The sequence below is a fragment of the Ptychodera flava genome, chromosome 13 (genome assembly GCF_041260155.1).
Source record: "Ptychodera flava strain L36383 chromosome 13, AS_Pfla_20210202, whole genome shotgun sequence".
In the NCBI taxonomy this organism is placed as follows: domain Eukaryota; kingdom Metazoa; phylum Hemichordata; class Enteropneusta; family Ptychoderidae; genus Ptychodera; species Ptychodera flava.
In genome coordinates this window covers 15,962,802-15,984,917 of record NC_091940.1, presented here as the reverse complement: position 1 = coordinate 15,984,917, position 22,116 = coordinate 15,962,802, and the positions used below count along the sequence as shown (strand labels likewise).

Below are 22,116 nucleotides of genomic sequence, written 5' to 3'. Positions count from 1 at the left end.
GTCAAAGGCGCCATCATCAGCACCACTACTACCACTACCACTGCCGCCCTCCTCCCCACCCTCTGTCCTCCTCCTCCTCCTCCTATCATCATCATCATCATCATCATCATCATCATCATCATCATCATCATCATCACTACCACCACCACCATCATAATGATCATTATCACTTACGTGTGAATTTGCTTCTCGGATTGGTAAGGTTGAATAAAGCACTACAGTGTTGGATGTTTATGTGCTAGAGTTTCAATAAGAGGTTTCAGGTACTATCTCAACTTCATTTTCAATTGAACCTTTACGACCGGGACAAAACGCTATTACTTTTTGATTTGAAAAAGTTGTTTAAACACGCCATATATATATATATATATATATATATATATATATATATATTATATATATATATATATATATATATATATATATATATCATATATATAATACCAACTTCAAAACAACAACAACCTAAGTGGGTCACAACCATTCTTAAATGGGAAGGACGAAGCACAAAATCTGACGTACTTCTCACTTATTAATGCATGTAAGTCATCAGCAAGCCACTGCTTGTGCACTGCAGACATCCGCTTGCCTTTTTTCATATCCTATCTCATTGACAATCTTCATGCACCTCCAGTAGAGTTCCACTTTGTTTTTACATTTTAAAGTGTTATCTCCAGGTTACTGCACTATGCCTTAAATGCTCTGCTATAGTAAGATTCAATGTCAAGAAGGAAAGGTGATATAAAGGTGTATCAGATCTACGGTTAATAGGAATATAATAAGTCATGCAGGCCGTAGAGTGACCGTGTAATTGTGACTTGGTCAATAACCTATATTGACCTTGAGCAGTCATTGTGAGGAAATATAGGTCAAGCAACTAAGGTCTCTCAATCGATGTGGCAAATAAAATGAATAAACATATAAACCAATTTAAAAATACCACTTTATGATAAACGTGGAGCATACTAACCTGTCTTTTGTCAAGAATTTGAAGAAATGCCATAAAGTAATAAAAATATATTGCAGAATACTCGTTAAAAAAACTAAAGTTGTGGCAGGGTGCCAGGACCAGAGACGGTCCCTTATGTCAGTGTCCCTTTTCGATAACCAAGTGTATTGGAACTCAATACACGCAAGACAAAGTCTGAAAATAGACTTCACCAGGTGTTTGTGTTTCCATGATTATCCAATCTGCTATCGGTTAGGTTTTGATAATTCGTAGGAGCAAGATACCGTTACTGTACCCCAAGTATTTTTGCGAGATATCTTTGCTGAGTGTAAGTACCCACCATGTTAGAGGTGAGTTTCCAGAATTCACGTCATACGCTGTATAGGTAGGCACCGTTTCAGCGGTGAATTACACCCGGTCACACTTTTCAGGCCTTGTTGTTTGAAACCTTCGCACCAAACATGAGCACATTGTTTCCTCGAAAGGAATGCCACTGCCGAGAAGAGAGTTTAACCATATACCTTCGAGGGTCTACAGCCTGGCCTATCTCTACAATTGCAAGGTTCAGGGCGCTAATATCATAAATCCGAAACGACCAACATTATAATTTACGGTTTTCAAGCTGGAAACAGCTTTTGAAGTACTGTATATTTTCACGTGGCTGGCGACAGAATCATAGATTTTGAAAGTAGATATGACACCATGGAAGTATTGAGTTCACCACATTATTTTGACTGTAAGGAAACTATTTTATTGCGACTACAATTTTATTCAAAACAAAATCTATTTACAACGTAGTATTTCTAGCTGTCAACGCTCACAACTTTGCAAAATTCTTTTTCACAAATTTCTTCAGAGTCTGTAAATTCACACGAATTCACGAGTTCAATTTATGACTTTAAAAACTCTCGCGAGATCGTTACGTTCTTTGCTTTGTGAGCAAAGCACGGTCACTGAATCCTTGTGACTTGAATGACTCATTCTTGATTATTTCTTGAATCTAAGACGTCGTCTGAGTTTGAATAAAGAAGAAACAACCTTTAATGTAAGCAACTTAAGCCGATTTGGAGAAACTGTGACAGGGTCATTTATTTGAAAGTACAACTTCAACATTGATTATTGAGGGGAGATTAAAGGTATACAATCACCTCTAATCTAAATATGTCCATATATGTTCAAAGGGGCGTTCCGTGGTATTCAATATGCCCATGTGAGGGCGCTGTTTTTAAAAAGCGGCCACCCGCTTAAAATCTGTGATTGGTTGGATTTTCTCTTTCCATGTGAACAGCTCAAAGCACATAGTAAGCAGCTCTCTACGACATCTATGAATGCAAAGTGGATCTAGTAGCTGTACCAGTCAGTTTATCTGCAAGAACTGTACATGTCTTTAGACGTAAAATATGTCTAATTCACCATCTTAGAAAGGAATTTGTGAGCGGATTAGGGAAAACGTGAAGTGAGTACACTGTAGAGCGTTTCAACTCGTTCATGTATATTTTGTTGCAGAACGTATAGGGTATACGAATAAAATATTTCAAAGGTATTTACATCGTGTGCTCGTATATTTTCGTTACTAGTTTGCCTAAGTAGAACTAAACTTGTTTTAAGAACCTAAACGAAAGTCTGGCTTTCTTAGGAGTATCTTAAATAGTATCCGAAACCCGCACGGAACATGATCATGACCCGTGAATCTCACTTAAACAATTAGAAATAGTAATATGTGCACCTTTTCTGTCGCGAGTATATTTCGGTATGATCGGATTTTTGTAGCTCATTTATGGCTATACGGGATATAATCACTACCTAGATATCTAAACTCGTAAGCAGGAAACTTGTCGTATAGCGGTTCTGCCATGATGCACTGTCGACCGGGACCATAATCTTCAGCAGCGTAGACGACATAAAAAACACCGTGCGTATGGGACCATGGAGAGTAGTGGAATCGGTCAAAGTTCGTACAAATTTTCAATGCATTCGTTTGGTTTGTTTGTTTGTTTGTAGTAAAACTGTACTTGTATCTAAGCGCAATGCCCATGAATTGAATGCAAACAACAAAATTTTGACCATAATTATGAGAATTAAATTATCAATGATGTTTCGGAGTGTCATGAGTTTTATTCGCTCAGGTTTTTACGTATACCACCGAATTGGAAGTTAACGCATACGCGTAGCTGTATGTAGTTCCGGTTACAGAGAAAATATGGGCAATTCGTACTTTAACATGTGAAAATATGGGCAATACAGGCATAGCTTGAATGATAATTTATGTTATAACACACACACACACACACACACACACACACACACACCACACAAATATATATATATATATATATATATATATATATATAATATGTGTGTATGTGTGTGTGTGTGTATGTGTGTGTGTGTGTGTGTGTGTATGTGTGTGTGTGTGTGTGTGTGTGTGTGTGTGTGTATAAAATTTATGTTTCAATTTCCATTTCTGAATCTTCAAATGTACATTGATTTGAACAGTTGTCCAGTATAGACAGGTTTTCAGATTAGATAGGGGTCGATTTAGACAGGTTACATACACACACATACGTACATACTGTCAGTCAGTCTGTCTGTCTGTCCGTCATTAGTCTATAAAAAGACTATAATAACAAAGGTATGAGTCAACATGGAAACACAACCATTATATTCCCATGTACATGTAGTAAAGCAAACTGACAAATTTCATGTGCCAAAAATTAATTTTGAATTTTGTTTTAGTCGTGCCGTGACCAGGCTCACTTTAGTGTCCTAAACCAAGTGTTTTGATACTCAATACATGCAAGAAAGACTCTGAAAATAGACTTCACCAGGTGTTTGTATTTCCAGATTATCCACTCTGCTATCGGTTAGGTTTTGATAATTTGTAGGAGCAATGTACTTTTACTCCACCCCACATTATCACGTGATAACTTTGTTGCATGTAATTGCTCATGTCAGAGGTGAGTTTTCAGAATTCATAAAGGTCTAATGGTGTAAGTGGACACCGTTTCAGCGTTAAAACTTCATCACACGTTTCAGATCTTGTTGTTTGAAACCTTCCCACCTGACATGGGCACTTTGTTTCACCGAAAAGAATGTAACTGTTGAGAAGAGAGCCAGACCTCCCGGGTATTTCAACATTTGTCAGGTTGAGGGCGCTAGTTTCATGAAGCTGAGGCGACGACCCAAATTATATTTTTTTGCATGAGGAGTGTGCTTCCGCTACTGACCGCATTGTCCTTGGATAGTGTAAGTGAAGTCACCATCGTCGAAAGAACTGTTTTCAAAGGTGTAAATATCTTTTGAAGTATATTTTCAGGTACCCGCTGACAGAATCAGAGATATTGAAAGTAGGTATGCCACCATGGAAGCATTGATTACACCACATTATTTTGACTGTAAGAAAACTATTTTATTGCAACTAGAATTTCATTCAAAACAAAAACAAAAAGGAGTCAAAAAAGAAATAAAATAGATGAAACGACCATGCATTTCTTTCTAGCACTGAGCGCAGCTCCGCGGGCAGTGTCCTAACATGTAGCCGGGATTCCGGGCACACTCTCATCTCCATGCCCAGATTGCGCAGTTGTGGTGTCTGTCGTCGCAGGCTACAAAATGGCAAAAAAAAGAGAGAAATAGCAAAAGATAAATAAATAAAAGATAGGTAAACGATCATGCATCTGATTTTAACATTGAGCGCAGCTCCTGGGACAGCTCTCCAACATGTAGTCAGGGTTTTCTTTACACTCTTCCATCCATGCCCAGATTGCGCAGTGGTCATTTCTGTCGATGCAGACTACGGAATGGTAAAACGAAATAGTCGTGTATCAACGAGACCGCCCAAAGGATTAAAATATGACAGGATCACTGTGATATGATAACCACATTCAAAGAATTTTAGGTAAAAAAGAGAAAGTGAAAAAATACAACTTAGAGGGAGGGTCGTCGGAACCCGGCCGCGCGGCCTGTGCGACTTTCTTGTTTACAAACAATTTATTTCACGCACCATATCTCCATCACGTCAACACAGCTGCAACATTAATTTGAATCTCACGATATACATTATAAACATGTTTTAACTTTCATCAATCGCCAACATACCTTCAATACAAAGTTTACACTGGTCGCGTGGGTCTCATAGGACCTTTGAGGGCAGTTCCAACGACCCCCTCTCTTTAACAAAGGAAATTATATTTGACCATCAAGACGTGCTGGTGAGCGTTTTGACATCACTTTCGAATAAAATGTAAATGTAGACTTCAATTTCATGTCGTTTGTTGCATCACGGGAAAGGCCCTATGATCAACGACGGTCACATTTTCAAGCATCGATTTGGAAGTAAAACATACCGATATCATCACTAGGCGCGCTGCCACACGTATTACAGCTCTTCTTGCAGTTCCTGCTCATGTATCTGGCGTGAGTCCCTCGACAGAATCCCTGGCCGGACCACCACTCACAGTTCACGTTCTTGTCCTCACAGTCTAGCGAAAGAGAGGACCGCTAGTCATTAAAATGTAAACAGTCAGTTCTGAAGGCAAGGGTCTCCATTTTTTTATGCAAATTTATAGACTACTCTGATTACCATGCCAGAGCCTATAGGCTCAAACAGAACGGCTGGTCCACCCTTCGCTGTGTGCGAGTGAATAGGCCTATGATGCCCTCCTTCATTTTCAATCAGATAATTATGTTTGGGGGCGCTCTGACTCTCTATAGGCTCAAACCGAATTGCATGCGTGGTCGGATGTCACTTTATGTAGGTGAGTGGGACTTATATTGCCACCTTCAGACAGAGTTTATAGACTATCATGTTTTGGGGCGCTCTGATGTTTGGAACGAGGGTGATTATTTCAAGTATGGTTTTTCTAAAACCATGTGATCACCTTTGGAACAACAATGACATTGTGAAAGCGATACATTGGCAGCATGTTTTTTTTTTAATTTCCGTCGTATATTATTTCCGTCGCATATCATAAGTCAAGCATCATCGATACTGGAATGCTGGAAGCTACACTTAGTCTATATTTTCAGACACTGCCGCCTTCGAATGCGCAGCCGCAGAGTAGGTGGAAAAATGCTTTTGCAAGACTTATTGAGCAAGGACGCCGAGCAAACTTTGAATCTAGCTTTCTAACTCTACATACTGTATCCAGTTTACTGAGGATACGTCCCCACGGCCGTTTTTGGAGGTTCGTACATATTCGTGTCTTTCAATCTCGGAAAAACTCCAATGATATCATACGATCATGTTCTGACGAATATGATATTCGTAACTCTGGATTGCCAAGCATGAAATTGAATCGTCATCGGTGAGAATAAAAGTTGCGCTAAATCTGTAGATGTGGTGGTGGACTTACTGGCGCCGCCGTCACACTGATCACAGCTTTTCTTGCAGCTCACAAGCATGTAGCCAGGGTTTGCTTGACATTCGCCACTCTGAGCCCAGTTTGAACACTGGTTGTTGTCATCTTTGCAGTCTGTCAAGAAAGTAAAGAATAATTTATGGTAGAAGGCGTCTCGGGGACAGACATTCAAATTCTCAAACTTTTACAACACTTTTTCGTGTACCATACCACCTGTAGATGGACTCATTTTGAAGCTCGTCAGCTCATTGATTGAATACATAAGTATTCACTGGTTTATTTTTGTGGAAAATATATTTCCACCATGGAGTTACCACAGGGATGGAGTGACGGCCATTTTGAATTTCAAGTTTCGGGAAATACCGAGTAATTTGTTTCTCCAGTACCAAATTTGTGATGTGATCCCCCGATTTTTATTCTTGAATTCGAACGGGAATGGTTTAAAACTTCACTGTGGAAAAATCGAGCAAAGCCAGGTCTTTAAATATATAGTTTATTTATTTATTTATTTATTCTTGTCATTCATCTAACAGACAGAGGTCTATGACAGGATTTGGTGACTAAAAAGTAGAAACAGCACAGAAATACAATCAAAAGACGAAAGTGGTAAGAGTAAACGGCTTAGCTTAATGTTCTGTGAGATGAAATTTCATTGCATTTCATTTTAAAGTAAAACACCATAATGAAGGAATGAGATGTATTACATATAATGCTGTGATACGGACGGTCCACTCATGTCTCAGCTAGCGCTGTTCGCAAAAAAGCATTTTCATAGGAGGTTTCTCAGCGAACGGTTTTGGCATTTCTTCTTAATTCGCGGCATTTGCAAGGGCAGAGTAAAAGCCCCCGAGGGAGTAGTTCAGTCGGGAGGAGAGAGGGGAAGCTATTGACCGTTTTTTTAAAAGTAGGGGTAGGAAGACAGTCGCGAAGAACTCATCTCAAGCCTCTCTTATGACTTATCTTATGTCCCCGTCGATACAGGATTTTATTCGGCGAAGTATTCAATGTAGCATACCAAACTAGTAGGTGGTTTTGTGATAACATCCTATCATGTTTAAGCACCGCCATTTCACTTACCTCCTCCTCCACCACCACCACCATCTTCTGAAAAGAACACAACGGTTTTGAAGAAAATTAGTATTTCAAAAAATACGAGAAAGAAACCAAGTACCTACATGGCCTCTGAGTTGAATCTTGAACATCAGAGGTGTGTCGCAATTTCGCTAGATATTGTTGAAGGACTATGCTTGTACGATATTCATATATGTATTAATATTAATCAGCAAGCATCATACGCAATCGTGTGATTCGTGTGACGTTGTACAGTAAAGCTTGATAGTCCAGAAAGATTTAATCAATATGTTTGAACCCAAAAGCATATAGCTCGTATTCTTATAAGAAGATTGAAAATGAGGGACAATTATGTTTGGTTATGGGACTAATACATTTATCAAGATCTCTTTCATTAACACCACTTCCGAGCAAGCCTGCCTTCGATCTTCTTTCACCTTGCTTGTCGGTATAACACACTTCAAGTTACTAATGGGTCTAACACTTCTGTATTTATTGAACTTCTTTATTTTATTGACTGGTAAATAGAGCTAACCTATTCGAATTTCGCTTTCGTATACATGATAATATATCAAATAAAAGATCTTTCAACTGCGTACAAGTGCACAAACTGATTAAGCGCTGAAACAGACCCATCATTAGATGACACGTCTTTGGTTATTGAGATCTATTTTAACAAACTTGTCTCATATTGTAGCAGAAAGGCATTAGTTGGTATCTCAAATTTGAATCCATCGACGACACGTGCTGAACTCATTAACTCATCATTTCGAAATAAAAGCTACTTTCAAAGTTTACTCGGTAGAGCACAAAATAATTCTGATGATCGCTTCCTCTACAAGTTTAAAAATGTTGTAAAATCGCCTATTGAGGGCGCTGTTAAACTTCGAAACTCACCATCGGTGTCATCACAGCTATTGCAACTTTTCGGACAGTTTTCCTTCATCCAGTCGACATACTGACCGCTAGTACAATATCCAGTCGTCGCCCAATAACCGCAATCATTTTCTTTATCAGCACAGTCTGCGAAAAAAATAAATAATACATACTTAAGAAACAGAGGCAATGATCTCCATGTCACCCAAAATGTAAAGTTCTCTGTTTTATGCCCATTATGTTTGTTTATCATGGAGTTATGAAATAAATAAACCTTCTAACAGCTCATTTATTCCCCGAGAACTTTCAGTGAATAGAATCAAGTGGAAATTTATGACAAACAGTAAATGATCTTGATATGAGTTCAACCAGATCCATTTTTGTCGTGCCAGCTATTTCGTTTTCAAGATAATATGTATGACCTCGAGTGGTAGAGCAATGAAGCTGTATACCGGGTACATACCTCCCCCTTCTTCGCCACCGCCTCCGCCTCCACCACCTGCAAAAAATCACACACACAAGGAATGAATAATACCATCAGTTACATGTGTGTAAAGACTTCTTTACGGCATGAGCTCCAATCTACGTGTCTACATGTAACAAGTTGTACCCTTCTAACAGCCTCAGTGAATTTGTGATATTCTATTTCTCTTTCTGATCTCTCTCCCTCCTCTATGCTTGTGTGTCTGTCTGTCTCTGTCTCTTCTACCTCTGTCTGTCTCTGCCTCTGTTTCTCTGTTTAAGTCTCTGTTGCTGTCTCTGTCTGCTTGTCTGTCTGTCCCAGGCTGTCTCTGCCTCTCTCCCTTTATCTGTCTGTCTGTCTGTCTCCGTCTGTCTGTCTGTCTGTCTGTCTCTGTCTGTCTGTCTGTCTGTCTGTCTGTCTGTCTGTCTCTCTGTCTGTCTGTCTGTCTGTCTGTCTGTCTCTCTCTCTCTCTCTCTCTCTCTCTCTCTCTCTCTCTCTCTCTCTCTCTCTCTCTCTCTCTCTCTCTCTCTCTCTCAAACAAAAAAGACGGCATCATCTCCTTTCCCATCTGTTCCGGTTTCTGACACCTATACAAAAGTGAGTACACCTTTCATTCACTCGCTCAAAATCAGTGAATTCACTTCAGCCTTAACATCCCGATCAAGAGAGTGACCATTTCGACCTACCAAACTCACACGCAAACAACCATCAATGTTATCGTAATGCGCATGCGCAGGTAGGACTATTTCGCACGACAGATAAAAAACGAACTTACTACATTCGTAGAGTTTATTGAGTTCCCGGATGTCAGTCTGACTGAAGGCGTTTCTGTTTCCAATGGAAACACTCTGTTTTGGAACGATAGTGTCGTAACCGTTTGAGGAAAACGCGTTCCTTGGATAATGCATGATGGAAGCATAATCGTAGCTGGTTCCTTGGGTATCCAAAGCATATTTCTGGAAGTTGAACTCCAGTCCTGTCGAAAAATAATTATGTACGTCGTTTCGGTTTGAAATTATGCGAGCGACTCATTTCTAAATGTCAAAGTTGTATGTCGTTTAATGTGCCTCTCCCTCGCTTCTGTGTTTTGTGAGTTTGAAAGTACGTATTCAAATTGACTGCTTTTCTCCGTACTTGACATTTAACGAAAGGAAACGCGTTTCATTGAAACTCTATGACCTGTACTTCTTTGCGTTTGTTTTTCTCCCCGGAAAGATAGAAGAAATTTAAACATGACCATAGAAAGTAGAGGCATGACTAGCCATCACAAATGCGGTTGAAAAATTGTGTCATTCGCTAGTATTCTAAACATCGTTTCTTAATTTGACAACCATTTCTACTCTACCTATGTTATAGTGTTCTTGAATGAGAATTTTCAATAATTGCATTCCATCCACATGTTTTCATTTACCCTCACATGTATATAGAAAAACAATTCAGGGGCATCCAGCTTGCCGATTTTGAGAAATCGAAATTTTGGAAGGAAAAAAGAACAGCTGTTCGTAACTTCTCTCCCTATACAATTTGGAAATTCTGCCCCTCTCCCCGCCCAAAAGTTCCTCCTCTCCCTACTCTCCGCAAGAAAATACCCCACTTCGCCTCCCCCACCAAAGGGTATTTCTCTCTGCCCTCTCTCCACTGCAAAAGTTCCAGCTGCTACGTCATTATAATCCCGAAAAATAAACGAATCATATTCCCTGCCCACCCATTTTGCCTGTTGCAAGTTGCCAGCTTAGCAGTAGAATATTTCCCCTCCCGCCAATGTAGAAAGAAACTGCCCATCCACCCCTTGACAGAGAACAATAAAGCCCTCCAGCTAGGTAATCATTTACGAAAAGCTTTTTTTGGTAAAAGGGGCTTTTTTGGCTGCCCCTGAATTAATAATATATCCTATTTTCCGAGCCTTCATACTGCAATATCGCTGTTGTCTGAGCCAAACGTTTTATGATCAGATGTCCAATGGATGGCACACTTCGATGAATTTGTTGTCGACTTGACCGTGTCAGTGTAGTATTTACCTCTCTGTATGTTTTGCCAGTATATGGTGACGTAATTGTCTCTGTCAAGTCTGGTCTGCTCATGATGAAAACCAGCCGCGTGCATCATCTCGTGCATGATAACCCCACGTGACCAATTACAGGCGCCCCCTACCGATAGTTCTTGCATTCCTCCAGTACGTCCAACAGGAGACCAACATCTTTGAAAATCAAAAACACAAACACACCTCTACAGTGTTTTCCTTTTTTCTACTATGATTTTATTTGCTACTTTAATTTACCTGGTGGTTAAAGAAAAAAAACTTAGTATGTCGATGAAATTATGTCATATTATCGACATACCAACTGGCAACTGTCTGTCTGTCTGTCTGTCTCAGAGTTTCCCTGTACGTCTGTCTGTCTGTCTGTCTGTCTGTCTGTCTGTCTGTCTGTCTTCTCTGTATGGTTGCATCCATGCATAATGTAGGTGTACACTATCCGACCATAGAGATTTAGAGACTTACCCAGATTTTGGGACAAATCTCACGTAATCCCGTTGGGTTGTTCGCCTTACCCAGCGCATGCAAGTGTGCGTGTGGTATTCCTGGATGGCAGCATTGATACGGGTAACCGCAGCACTATCTGATTTGGGAAAGCGAGGAAAATGATTATACGAGGGAAAATTTTCATTTTAGAAAAATGAGTGAAACGTCACCGTCTCTTGTCGGCAGTTGACAGAGTTGTGCGCAATTTGCACAGTAGGCACAAATTTTTTCACACACTTACCAAATCCCCAAATTTCATATGGAACCTGAGCGTTTGGCCATCTTTTGTTCAAATTTGTGATAGCATTTCGTGGCACCTGCGAGAAAAGAAATCGGATTAAATTTACAGAGCCAAGCGTTATTCACAGCCGAACGGCTTAAACGCGCGCCGCCCAACGATCTCTGCAACATGTTGCCGGCTGATGACGCGTCACCAAATGATGAGGAGCCCATTTATGATTGGACAAACCTCAAGTACAATGCACCATTTAAATAGATGTTATTGTCTCATTTCCGGGAGAACATTCACAGTATTCGTGCGCTACTTAGAGAAAATTACGCCCACCTTCTGTACGGATGTGATTACGATTGTTACGATGATTACAGCGTGTTGTTTAATCGCGGGAATGTTGAATACTAGCAATCGGAAATATTTAGAATTAAAACTGTATTAGTTTAAACAAGTTTCTCATCACGTTTAATTAACGTTAACTAGTGAAATATTAGCAAAATACATAATGTTTGGACAGTACGTTCTCTGGGCGAAAGGACGCCTGTCGACCAAAACTTTGTTGAATAGAATGACAGAGCAATTCACCTTGGTATGTGGGAGGCGGGGGGGGGGGGGTGACCATGTACTGTCAAATTACAGCTACAGTGAATGTGAAAAACATTATCTTTGCACTTACCATCGGGCCGATGTATATATCACCCTCCATAAATCCAGGTGTTTCTGTGAAAGAAAAGCCATAATGATGGAATCAATTTGCAAGACACGGGAATAATCTAATGGATAATTTCCCTGTTCCGATCTAATGTTTGTCAAATCAACGTTTTATGCCGTTTATCTTGTCCTACCATTTTAACCCTTTGAGTGCTTTAATTTTTCACGCCAAAATTTTTGTGCAGCATTTTACAATTTGTTTTGAATTTTTTCTGATTTATTTTTGAGAATTTTGGACCAAATGGACATCACATTTCATTGACTACAGCTTTTTATCAAAATTTTGGCATAAATCTGAAAAACACATTGACCAGGGTATATTTTATAAACTCAAGGCAACAAAACTTGACTTTGGCGCCAAAAGGCTTAAGTCGAATTCTACCAAAGGAAATGTTTACTTGATGGCAATGTTTCTTCACATCTTCAGCGGCAAAGGTCTTTCTGTAATTTACCATAGAAACTTAATTTTGATGTCACCGTTTCCTTAATCACTCATGCCCCTCAACAATATAGCTTTCCCTTCTGTTGCATGGTTGTATGTGCCAATTGTGAAGTTTAGTGGTGGGTTGCAGCGGTACACAATTCATTGCATCACTCACCTTTGACGATATTTTCGTTCTCCAGAAGGATATACGCCATCGCGTCATCTTCGGTGTCTCCGAAATTCACCAACGCTGCATTAAGGATAGGATAGGATGACGAAGGAGAAATGTTAAATTATCGAACACCGTTAGATATTGCCAGAACCTTCGAAAATTAAACCGACATTAATGGTATAAAGAAGTAAATTTACGATGGTAGAAGTCTAGGGCACTCACCCTCGAACTGTGGCACTCTTGTTTGCAACGGCTGTTGATAAGAAGAAGATAATAAGCGTCACTGTACATTCACCGCGCTAATGAGAATTGAGGACGTTGAACACACCAGAATATTTGGTATTCGAGTTCATTGCACGTTCTTACTAGCACAGTGATACGTGCTGTAAGCAAAGAAGTACAAAGATGGACACACATAGAGTCCAGACACGGACAGGTACGGCTACACTCGCACACAACCCTTCGAGTGGACCTATTCCTAGTAACGTGGCAACGTCTGTCGGAATATTATTCTGAACACTGTGGAACATGTGTAGATGAAGAAGACACTAAAAGTTGGTAAATAGTTGTTCAACTATCTTATCATTATTCTCTGTCTGTCTGCCTGTCTGTCTGTCTGTCTGTCTGTCTCTGTCTCTCTCTCTCTGTTTTAGTGTGTTACTTAACCTTAATGCATTCTACTATTATCAGACTTTACTAAATTTTTCTTAGCTCTTCACTCTCATTTATATGGTTGGGACGTTCCATTATACTGTGTTTTAGGTGGTGTTGAAATTCGATAAATAATATTTGTTTTGTGGCGACATTTTGAAACCAACAAAGAGCGATTGTTTAACAGTGTAGATTCATCAGCGTTGAAGCTGCCCCGGTCCTTGTTCCTGAGAGAGCAAATAAAACTATCGAAGCATATGTTTATGTATGTATGTATGTATGTATGTATGTATGTATGTATGTATGTATGTATGTATGTATGTATGTATGTATGTATGTATGTATGTATGTATGTATGTATGTATGTATGTATGTATGTATATATGTATATATATATATATATATATATATATATATATATATATATATATATATATATATATATATATATATATATCACATAAATAAACACTTATATGTACCTGTATGTTTATATTACCAGATAAAGTTATGGTTTCAATCTTTCCATGGTAAACTTACCAAATCGGGCCATGTTGTAATCAATGGTTCTATGTCTCCATCTTCCTCATCGAGGTCACGTTTTGTGAGGTGAATGTCCTGAAACATGCAGATCATAGATATGACATTAGTTACACCATGAGCAGTACAAAACGATCCATTTCTCTTATGGAAACAACATAAACAATACACTGTTCATGGCCCAAAAGAATTGATACAGCGAAAACGAGTTCCTATTACTTTGGCGACACGAAGCTTAAAGATATGTTTGCAGTAATAAACATGTTTTATTGACATGGACGCGATGATTAGTAAAAATCGCTCTGAATTTTTTTACAAATCAAATTTTATCCGTAAAGTCTTATCAATGACGGAGTGCTAAGGACTGATAACAGTTGGCACGTAAAATGATGGAAAACTGCTAATGGGAACACTACTAGATTCGTTAATAATTGAATAAGAGATTTGGAGGTGGGCCCTGCTGAAGTTAGTACTGAGACTGCGCTCTACTGACCTAAGGGGGACAGATATCGTATCATTTTCGATAGAGTATGACCACAACTACGAATCGTGTTCTTGTCTTGATTTTAAAAATACTTTACCAGAGGTGTCTAATTCGGTGAAAAACACGAAAATGTGTTGTATGAATTATTAAAATTACTAAAACCTTGTCATATCCGATTATTCTAGACCAGTAGTTTATGGAATATTATGTCATTGGCGCTATCGATGTCAACAATTAAGCAATTCGAACGAATTCGGCGCTATCAATATCAATAATTAATCCATTCGAATAAATTTCAACCGGATATCTATTCAGATATTATAAACGAGGACAGTGCAACTATTATCAACTCTATTAAATTTAACTTCCTTGCAATCTTCTAAAGGACGTCACTTATTGCCTAATAGTTTTGATTTAAAAAACAAACAAACAACAACAACAGCTCGCGTCAGTAGCGGTCGGAAGAGCTGGGCAGTGAAAGTCAGTTTTAGAGGACGTAGGATTTTTCGGATTTCTCTTTGATCCGGATCCGTGTAACTTTATTTTGTTCTCCCTATTAGTAATATTTCTAGGTTTTGGTCGTGACAGTATAGAAGCTTGTTGGAATATGTCACACTTTTGATGATTTTTTTCAGTTTTTGTCTTCAATGTTTCTTGTTCTACTCCCCAAAGCATGGTTGAGATACACAGTTCTTAGCTTGTCAGCTTAACCTGTAGATGGAGGGACTGGGTTGTTATTGTTGACAAGTAAAATCCTGGTTTGGACTGGAATTCAAATGTAAACAATAACAGTGCATCCGACACAATATGGATGTTGTGTTGACAAACCAAACAGTGGATGGTTAAACATGTTTTGAGGATTAGAACAAGAACTTTCAACTGACTGACAAAAGAAAAATGGTGCAAACAAACATCAAAGTGTAAAGCCAATAAATTGTTTCTTGTCCTTAACATCGAGCAAAAGTGATGCGACGACGATTTTCTTTTTTTTTTCTATTTTTCTTTTTTCTTTCTTGTTTTATTCCTAACAATGCTGGTTTGGCACTATTTATGCGACAGTTATTCGCTTTTATCACTGGCTGCATAATACTTCCGTTTCTTTTTAGCATTTTTGGACATGCAAACAGGGATATCAAGGATAGCTGTAGTGATGAGCATGTAACCAAAAAGAATAGGACATGACGCACAGGTTCTGAAATGACGCGCGCGAGACAATATTTTTTTGCCTTACAGCTACTGACCCCTTCAAATGGCTTGAAACTCGTTAGAGTCAGCGGTGTCTGTGGCCTCTGGTGAGATGTACAAGCTGATAACACTAGTCCATCGGTCAAGTTGAATTTTAGAATGGATCAGAGGCAACCAGAAAAGCTGTTCATGGAAAGGGGTTTTTGGAAGATTTTCTCGGAGTTCTTTTCTTGTACCCTGGAAAAGAGAAGTCGGGCATGTTTCCATATGACAATGTATCTTTTGTCAGGGGGATAATTTTGAAAAACATCAAGTTGACGGGGAGTATCATCTGGGGTTTACTAATAGGAGAGCCGATCGCGAGACTGGCAAAAACAAGGACCGAGACAGCTGTGAGCTTGTGCTATGAGGAAAGTTTCGTTGAGAGTAGGAAAGAGGTGATTTTTCAAAGGGGAATAGGGAAAGGGGAAAACTTGTGGATGGCAAGCGATTTTTCAATGCATTGTCATGACGCCGGGAAGACACTGGGTTTCGAAAAGCTTTCATTTGCCTTTCAAATATTATAAATTGTTTAACATACTTTAACATATAATGTAATTACAAGTAAAGCCTCTTCTCTTGGAACAGTTTCTCAGAATAAGATGTTGGCTACCCCCTTGAGTGGATGGATGGATTGACAGATGGACATGGGGACTGGCAGATGTGTGATTGGGGTGGATGGTTAGATGAATATTATGGCCATCTTACGCGACTTAACGCTTAAAGCGATTTAACGCTAAAGCACCAAGAACAGCCTGGTACCTTTAAAACGACTCAAACTGAACTTATAAAAGCTATTTAACTCGGAGTTTGGGCTTCCTTCGGTTGTACATCATCACTTGTACCACCATCCTCGCGAGCCAGAGCATACTTTCCGCTCCGCTTACCCACGCAAAAATCAAGGGTAGCGCTGAGCTGTTGCCGTAAAGATGCGCGTGATTTACGACAATGTTGTACCACCGAAATGAAAAAAAATGTCAGAACTGCCACCCCGGAGCGAGGGTCCCAGTGTCTATGAACAAGCATACAACGAACCATGACGTAAAATAAACATCGCAATCTCGATTATGCTGGAGAACAGAAGACATGAATGAGGTCATAATAACAATAAAAAACCAAAAAAAACAACCAAAACAGACACGAGTGACTTAGCATGCGATCAATCTGGTATCATCTCTCGATAAATCGACTTCTGACGTGCAAAAAACGTAGTTCGGATGCGCTATTTTTCACTAAGTTTATTACTCATATACAGAACAAAACAAAGCGTAGTACACTTAGAAATTATCTTGGTTTATCTGTCAACCTCAAAACCTTTGAAGACTTTGCCAGATGCATTAAAACGAATTGATTTAAACATTTTAATTCAAGGAGCATAAACAACTTACCTCATTTGAACCAGGTAGAGGAATCGACCAGACACACTGCAGGATCAACGTCGTGACAACGACACTAGTCTCGACCAGAGCTCTCATCTTTGCACACTTGATGGTCGACCAAATGTCCTAGTGATTGTTTCTTATCGACGCGCGACTGCCTTACTTATCCGTGCAGACACGAAACAGGGGGTGGATGATTCAACGAGTAATGACGTGATCTTAGTCAGGGGACTACACAGTAGATGAAGAACCATGCCCGCATTACATGGCTCTATTTTCACACCCGTTGTTGTCCCGCATTCTTCTAACTGTACAATACATATGAATAGAACGTTCAAAAACAGATCCACATCTTAACCAAACCATTATTGCCCTCAATGTCTTCAAATTCTTTGTAACACACGGTCGAGTAATAAAACTTACCGTTTTTTCTTTGGGGGGAGGGGGGAATCGTGTGCCTTTTCTAGGGAGGAAACCCCGAAGAGCTGAATGCCTGTCGTCAATCGACCCGTTTCATGGAAAAACCACAAACTGCATGCGCAAGGATGTTACGCAATGGGCAGCTGATAAAGGATTTAAACCAAATACGAAAACGTCGTTTACAATTTGAGTATGTTCTCAACAAACTGTACGATATCTGACGAACGTAATATCGATCTATGTAAATATTGATCCGATGTTATCTGTGTGGTGTAGCGACAAAACGCGATCGTAAACAGTTTTTTGCCCTCTAATCAAAATTCAGAAAACCACAAAGACGCGGAAGGTTGTATAACTTCCCTTTGGAAGCATGGGCGACTCACTCAAAGTAATAATACGACAATGAAGATTCGAGTCTACTCCTCAAGAAATTTCGTTGAGTGTTTTCCATACGGATATGAAACTAAACGTTACATTGGATTAGAGTAATTTCCTTGGAGCATTTGTGCGCCAGAACTTCAGAAAAGCATAAAGTAAGAATAACCGCCTACCTCAATGGAAGAATGAAGACTCCATTCATAGCAGACGATACTGTAGAATTATTTTCAGAGACAAGAGTGAACATCAGTTGAGGTTCTTGATCATGGAACTTGGCAAAATACACGTTGAAAGGGATACAGTCGTCGGAACTGTTTCCCTTTAAAATCAACTTGAAAGTTACAGAAGGGTTATCTTGCAAATTTCCCCTGATCATTGAGGACGAATTCGCCGACATTTTTCACCCAATTAGCTAGTATTAATTCAGGATATGTGTTAACACTATAAAACACTGAACTTCATTATCACGGAAAAAATAGTTAATGAGCATAATTTTTTCTCTTCGTAAGGTTTAAAAAACAACTCTCGTTAAAGGGAAACAGTCGTCGGAACTGCGCCTGTGCGAGTTTCTTGTTTACAAACAATGTATTTCGTGCACGATATCTAGATGCACCTCATCATCATAGCGGCAACATTTAAATTATACGGTGTAGATCATGACATACATGTTTTGACTTTCATCAATTAATATCGTACCTTAATGGATACAGTGTTTACATTGGTCGTATGGATCCAATGCGACCTTTGAGTGAAGTTCCGACGACTGTATCAAAATCAACGAGAGTATGTACCACCAATCACTTACATTGTCAAGTAGCTTACGGTGGAGAGACTGTGGTCAACTAAACAGATAAAAATTTTGAGAGGCCATTCCATTTACTAAAAAAAAAAGAATAATTTGTCAAACTACAGAAAGGAGAAAAATACAACTTAAGCAAACACAGCAAAAAAACAAACAAACAAACAAACAAAATTTGCCATACTACAGGAAAGACCATAAGGCGCTTTAATAAAATTCTTTGTTTGCCGTCCGCGTGCTGGTAGGTTTTAAGAGAAAATTAAATAAAAAACAAACACAATGTTAACAGTATTACAATTAAAAATATTATTTTTCCACAGGAAAATAAATAAAAAATGAACCTATGTTAATACACTCGTGTTTTTTTTATCTGTGTTTATGTGTTTCCCTGGCAGGCTGGTAGCTTTTTCAAAAATCCAAGGATGGCAAACAAAGAATTTTCTTTAAATGGCCTAATGCCAAGTCTAACACGAAATCTCATTTTTGATCTACTATCTGACCTTACGTGATTGTTTGTCGGTCATCTTGCCTTTGAACACGATAGTTCCTAAACACCTCGAAATTCGAAGTAGTCAATGTTCACAACTGAGAAGTCGAGAGTTCGCCGACGAGTAGCAAACGAACTAAGTGATAACTTATATTTTATTCTATTTTTTTCCTGATGAAGTAGATTATCCAATAGACTGACAAATCGGAGTCGAATATCCACAGAGCTACCAAAAATACTACGTTGAACATAAAGGGATTGGGTCCAAAGGTCGTATGGGACCCGTACGACGAATGTAAACACGTGCACTGAATACGAGGTAGACGACTGATAAATACTAAAGCCTTGTTGGCAATTGTTTGTTCTAATGTACATCTTAAAATGTTACAGTAAATATTGCATCTATGGTGACGAGATGCATCTAGATATTGTGCACGAAATGCACTGTTGTAAACAAGCAAGTTCTAACCATACGCAATCGGTGACTCGTCTGTCAACGCCCTGCAGCCCTATAGACGTACCCGTGTCATGTGTATATCACGGCCATTGTTTCCAAACTTCCTTTCTAAAACGCTTTAACAGTGGTCAAATCACAAGCGACTGTGGCTTGACGTCACAAACTCGCTCGTTGCGTCATAGCGACCATTTATCCACAACAGATACCGGCAGAACAATTGCAGGTTGATGTCAAAACAATTCCGCGAATTGCCAAGGTCACCTTTGTCTGCGTCTTGGTATTATGTTTTTAACTTGAATTGTGTTTTGTTGCTTAAACATCATCATAACTTCTGCCGTCAATACAAATCAAATTTTATCGTTTACATGGCACTGCTCTTTACAGTCTTTAAGAAGAGTCTGACATATACGATTTGAAAGTGAATCAAAGTGAGCTTGATTACACAGATAAAGCTCGATAAACTGGCTACTTTATCAGAACTTTTGTTTGTGGCTTCCCTACACTTTCTGCATTGAATCCCTATAAACTGTAATTTAATGCCAAGTATTTAGTATATCAACACAACCTATATAAGTATAATCTACATTGTTATTGTTGAAAATTGTATTTAAGTCCGGACTAGAATTCATTTGTAAACATAAACAATCATCACTACACACATACAAGCTGTGTAGACAAAAAGAATACTCGAAATTTCAGCATGTTTCTATAATTTGTACCGGTTACTGTAAATCTTCATTCTAGTAATTCGCCAAATTCCAACATTTCGCCACTGGGCTTGAATTCTCACGATTATCATTGGCTATAGAAAACTCACTCCGTTTGAATCTCACGAAAATCGCAACGGCGCATTCAAAACATTCCAAATTATTTGTTTCGTCGGCTGACCACTTAGCCTTTTTGAAACAGCCAAATTGCAACATATTTGAGTCGCCATTCTCTTTCATAGCACAATTATTCTCACCCTCCGCAATCTGCGTAATTGTTACTATCTTGGTTTTTGTCTATTCGTATATCAAAATTCGGCGTTTGAGTAGCCAAATACGACGTATACTTTTGGTAATCGGAACTGCTAGTACACTCGATATGGCGAAAGCGTCCCCTATACTTTATCTACCAGATACTACTACCACGCCCGTCACCATTCATCCAAACTTGAGTTTAGTACATTCAAATTACTTCTTTTATGCCGTATCTATATTTTCTCTATTGATAGCCATAACACTCTTCAGCATTTTCAAGTCCCTACTTAAGAAATGTTTTCGCCGCATGTTTCCAAGTTCCCAATTTTCCCGCTTTCATACTTCTTCACATGTTTTTTTAGAGATAACATCCGCATCCGAATCAGTGACACTATGGGTCATGCGAACTGGAATCGCTCCAGCACAAATCAAATCTGCTGCCAGGAAGCCTATTTATTCAATGAAATTATCACGCGGCTTCTTTCGTTCATCTCTAATATTGTGCTGGAAAGATCCCACTTTATTGCTTAACTCTGAAGACAACTTTAAGCTAGAATTACCGCAATCAATTCATTTACCTGTCGGCAGTTATAAACATTGTCAGCTCTTACTCAAAAAAAAAAAAAACACTTGTGCAGACTCCTCATCGGGCGATTTCCCATCTTTCATGAAATTTTACTGGACAACAGATTGCCTCATCAAGAAGACTACTCCAACGCAGAAGTTGCATTATAACTGAAGTATTGTTATTCGAAAATATTATTCTTCACAGTAGTTTTTTTTAATGCATAATTCATTTGCCCTGTATTGCCTCATTCAAATATTGTATTCACATTTTTTTCACTTGACTCAATGTCGCTGTACTTTATTAACTTCCAGCCTGGTACCAACTATTTCCGATCGATCGAACACATCACCAATCGAAGGAAGGAAGACATCACGTACAGGGCGAAGAATGCACTTTAAGATAACTGTATTTTCATTTTCTGATGTTGTTACACATTTTTTAGAGACACCGGGTTGTATCTGAAAGCTGAGGGTAGCTTTCTTAGTGAGACAGAACGATGTCATATCTCTATCATTTCCTTGTGCTGGTGTGAAGCCATTCTCATGTTTCCCTCATTTCCAATGCCCGCATCCTTGAACGTGATAGAAATTCCTCACAGTCCTTTACCTCCAAAATAATAGAACAAAAAACTTGTCGACACACATGCGGCACAAAAATACCAGTATGAAGATTTGATAGCCGGGTATTACACGTTCACACACCCAGTAGCCTATGATCGGAATTCAAGACATTTCTCAACTACCAGCTAAATTATTCAAAAAAAAGTGTATAATAATAGTGGAAAAAAGACTGAAGGGAAGATTCCGGGAGGCACTACGCTGGCGTGTAGATCTGGGTATAACCCCGTAGTTAAAGTAGTTTTAGTCTTTGACTTAGTTTATTGTTTAGTTTAGTTAGGGGCGTCCTGGTGTCTCTCCCTTAACAGTAAAATTGCCAACCACCGTATATCTTCGTCTCCGTGTGAGTACATGTTTCCCCAGTATTCCCA

At 39.0% G+C, this 22,116-nt stretch overlaps 1 protein-coding gene across 3 annotated transcripts; it reads right to left on the bottom strand.

The window, feature by feature from the left end:
* Positions 1-4,354: 4,354 nt before the first annotated feature.
* On the bottom strand, positions 4,355-17,542 carry LOC139147576 (zinc metalloproteinase nas-4-like). Of its 3 annotated transcripts, none has more exons than XM_070718703.1 (15): positions 17,067-17,538; positions 13,971-14,048; positions 13,002-13,032; positions 12,783-12,857; positions 12,149-12,192; positions 11,482-11,557; positions 11,220-11,337; positions 10,738-10,916; positions 9,495-9,695; positions 8,720-8,755; positions 8,278-8,403; positions 7,387-7,413; positions 6,304-6,423; positions 5,296-5,430; positions 4,355-4,554 (listed from the first exon to the last, which is right to left on the bottom strand). In XM_070718703.1, exons 1-15 carry the CDS (start codon positions 17,151-17,153, stop codon positions 4,508-4,510), a joined length of 1,380 nt encoding a protein of 459 aa, XP_070574804.1. In that variant the 5' UTR covers positions 17,154-17,538; the 3' UTR covers positions 4,355-4,507. The 3 variants fall into 3 exon arrangements, with proteins under 3 accessions (XP_070574804.1, XP_070574802.1, XP_070574803.1); XM_070718701.1 differs by lacking the exon at positions 4,355-4,554 and adding an exon at positions 4,587-4,742 and having other exon boundaries at positions 17,067-17,542; XM_070718702.1 differs by lacking the exon at positions 4,355-4,554 and adding an exon at positions 4,587-4,742 and having other exon boundaries at positions 7,387-7,410; positions 17,067-17,541.
* Between the last annotated feature and the right edge of the window lie 4,574 nt (positions 17,543-22,116).

Bases quoted from the DNA above. Each gene is read 5' to 3' on its own strand.
- LOC139147576 (XM_070718701.1), bottom strand. From the start codon at position 17,153: ATGAGAGCTCTGGTCGAGACTAGTGTCGTTGTCACGACGTTGATCCTG. The intron at 10,917-11,219 runs GTAAGTCTCTAA...TGATTTTCAAAG, and splicing joins AGATTTGTCCCAAAATCTGG to ATGTTGGTCTCCTGTTGGAC. The intron at 8,756-9,494 runs GTAAGTTCGTTT...GATTTTTTGCAG, and splicing joins CAATAAACTCTACGAATGTA to GTGGTGGAGGCGGAGGCGGT.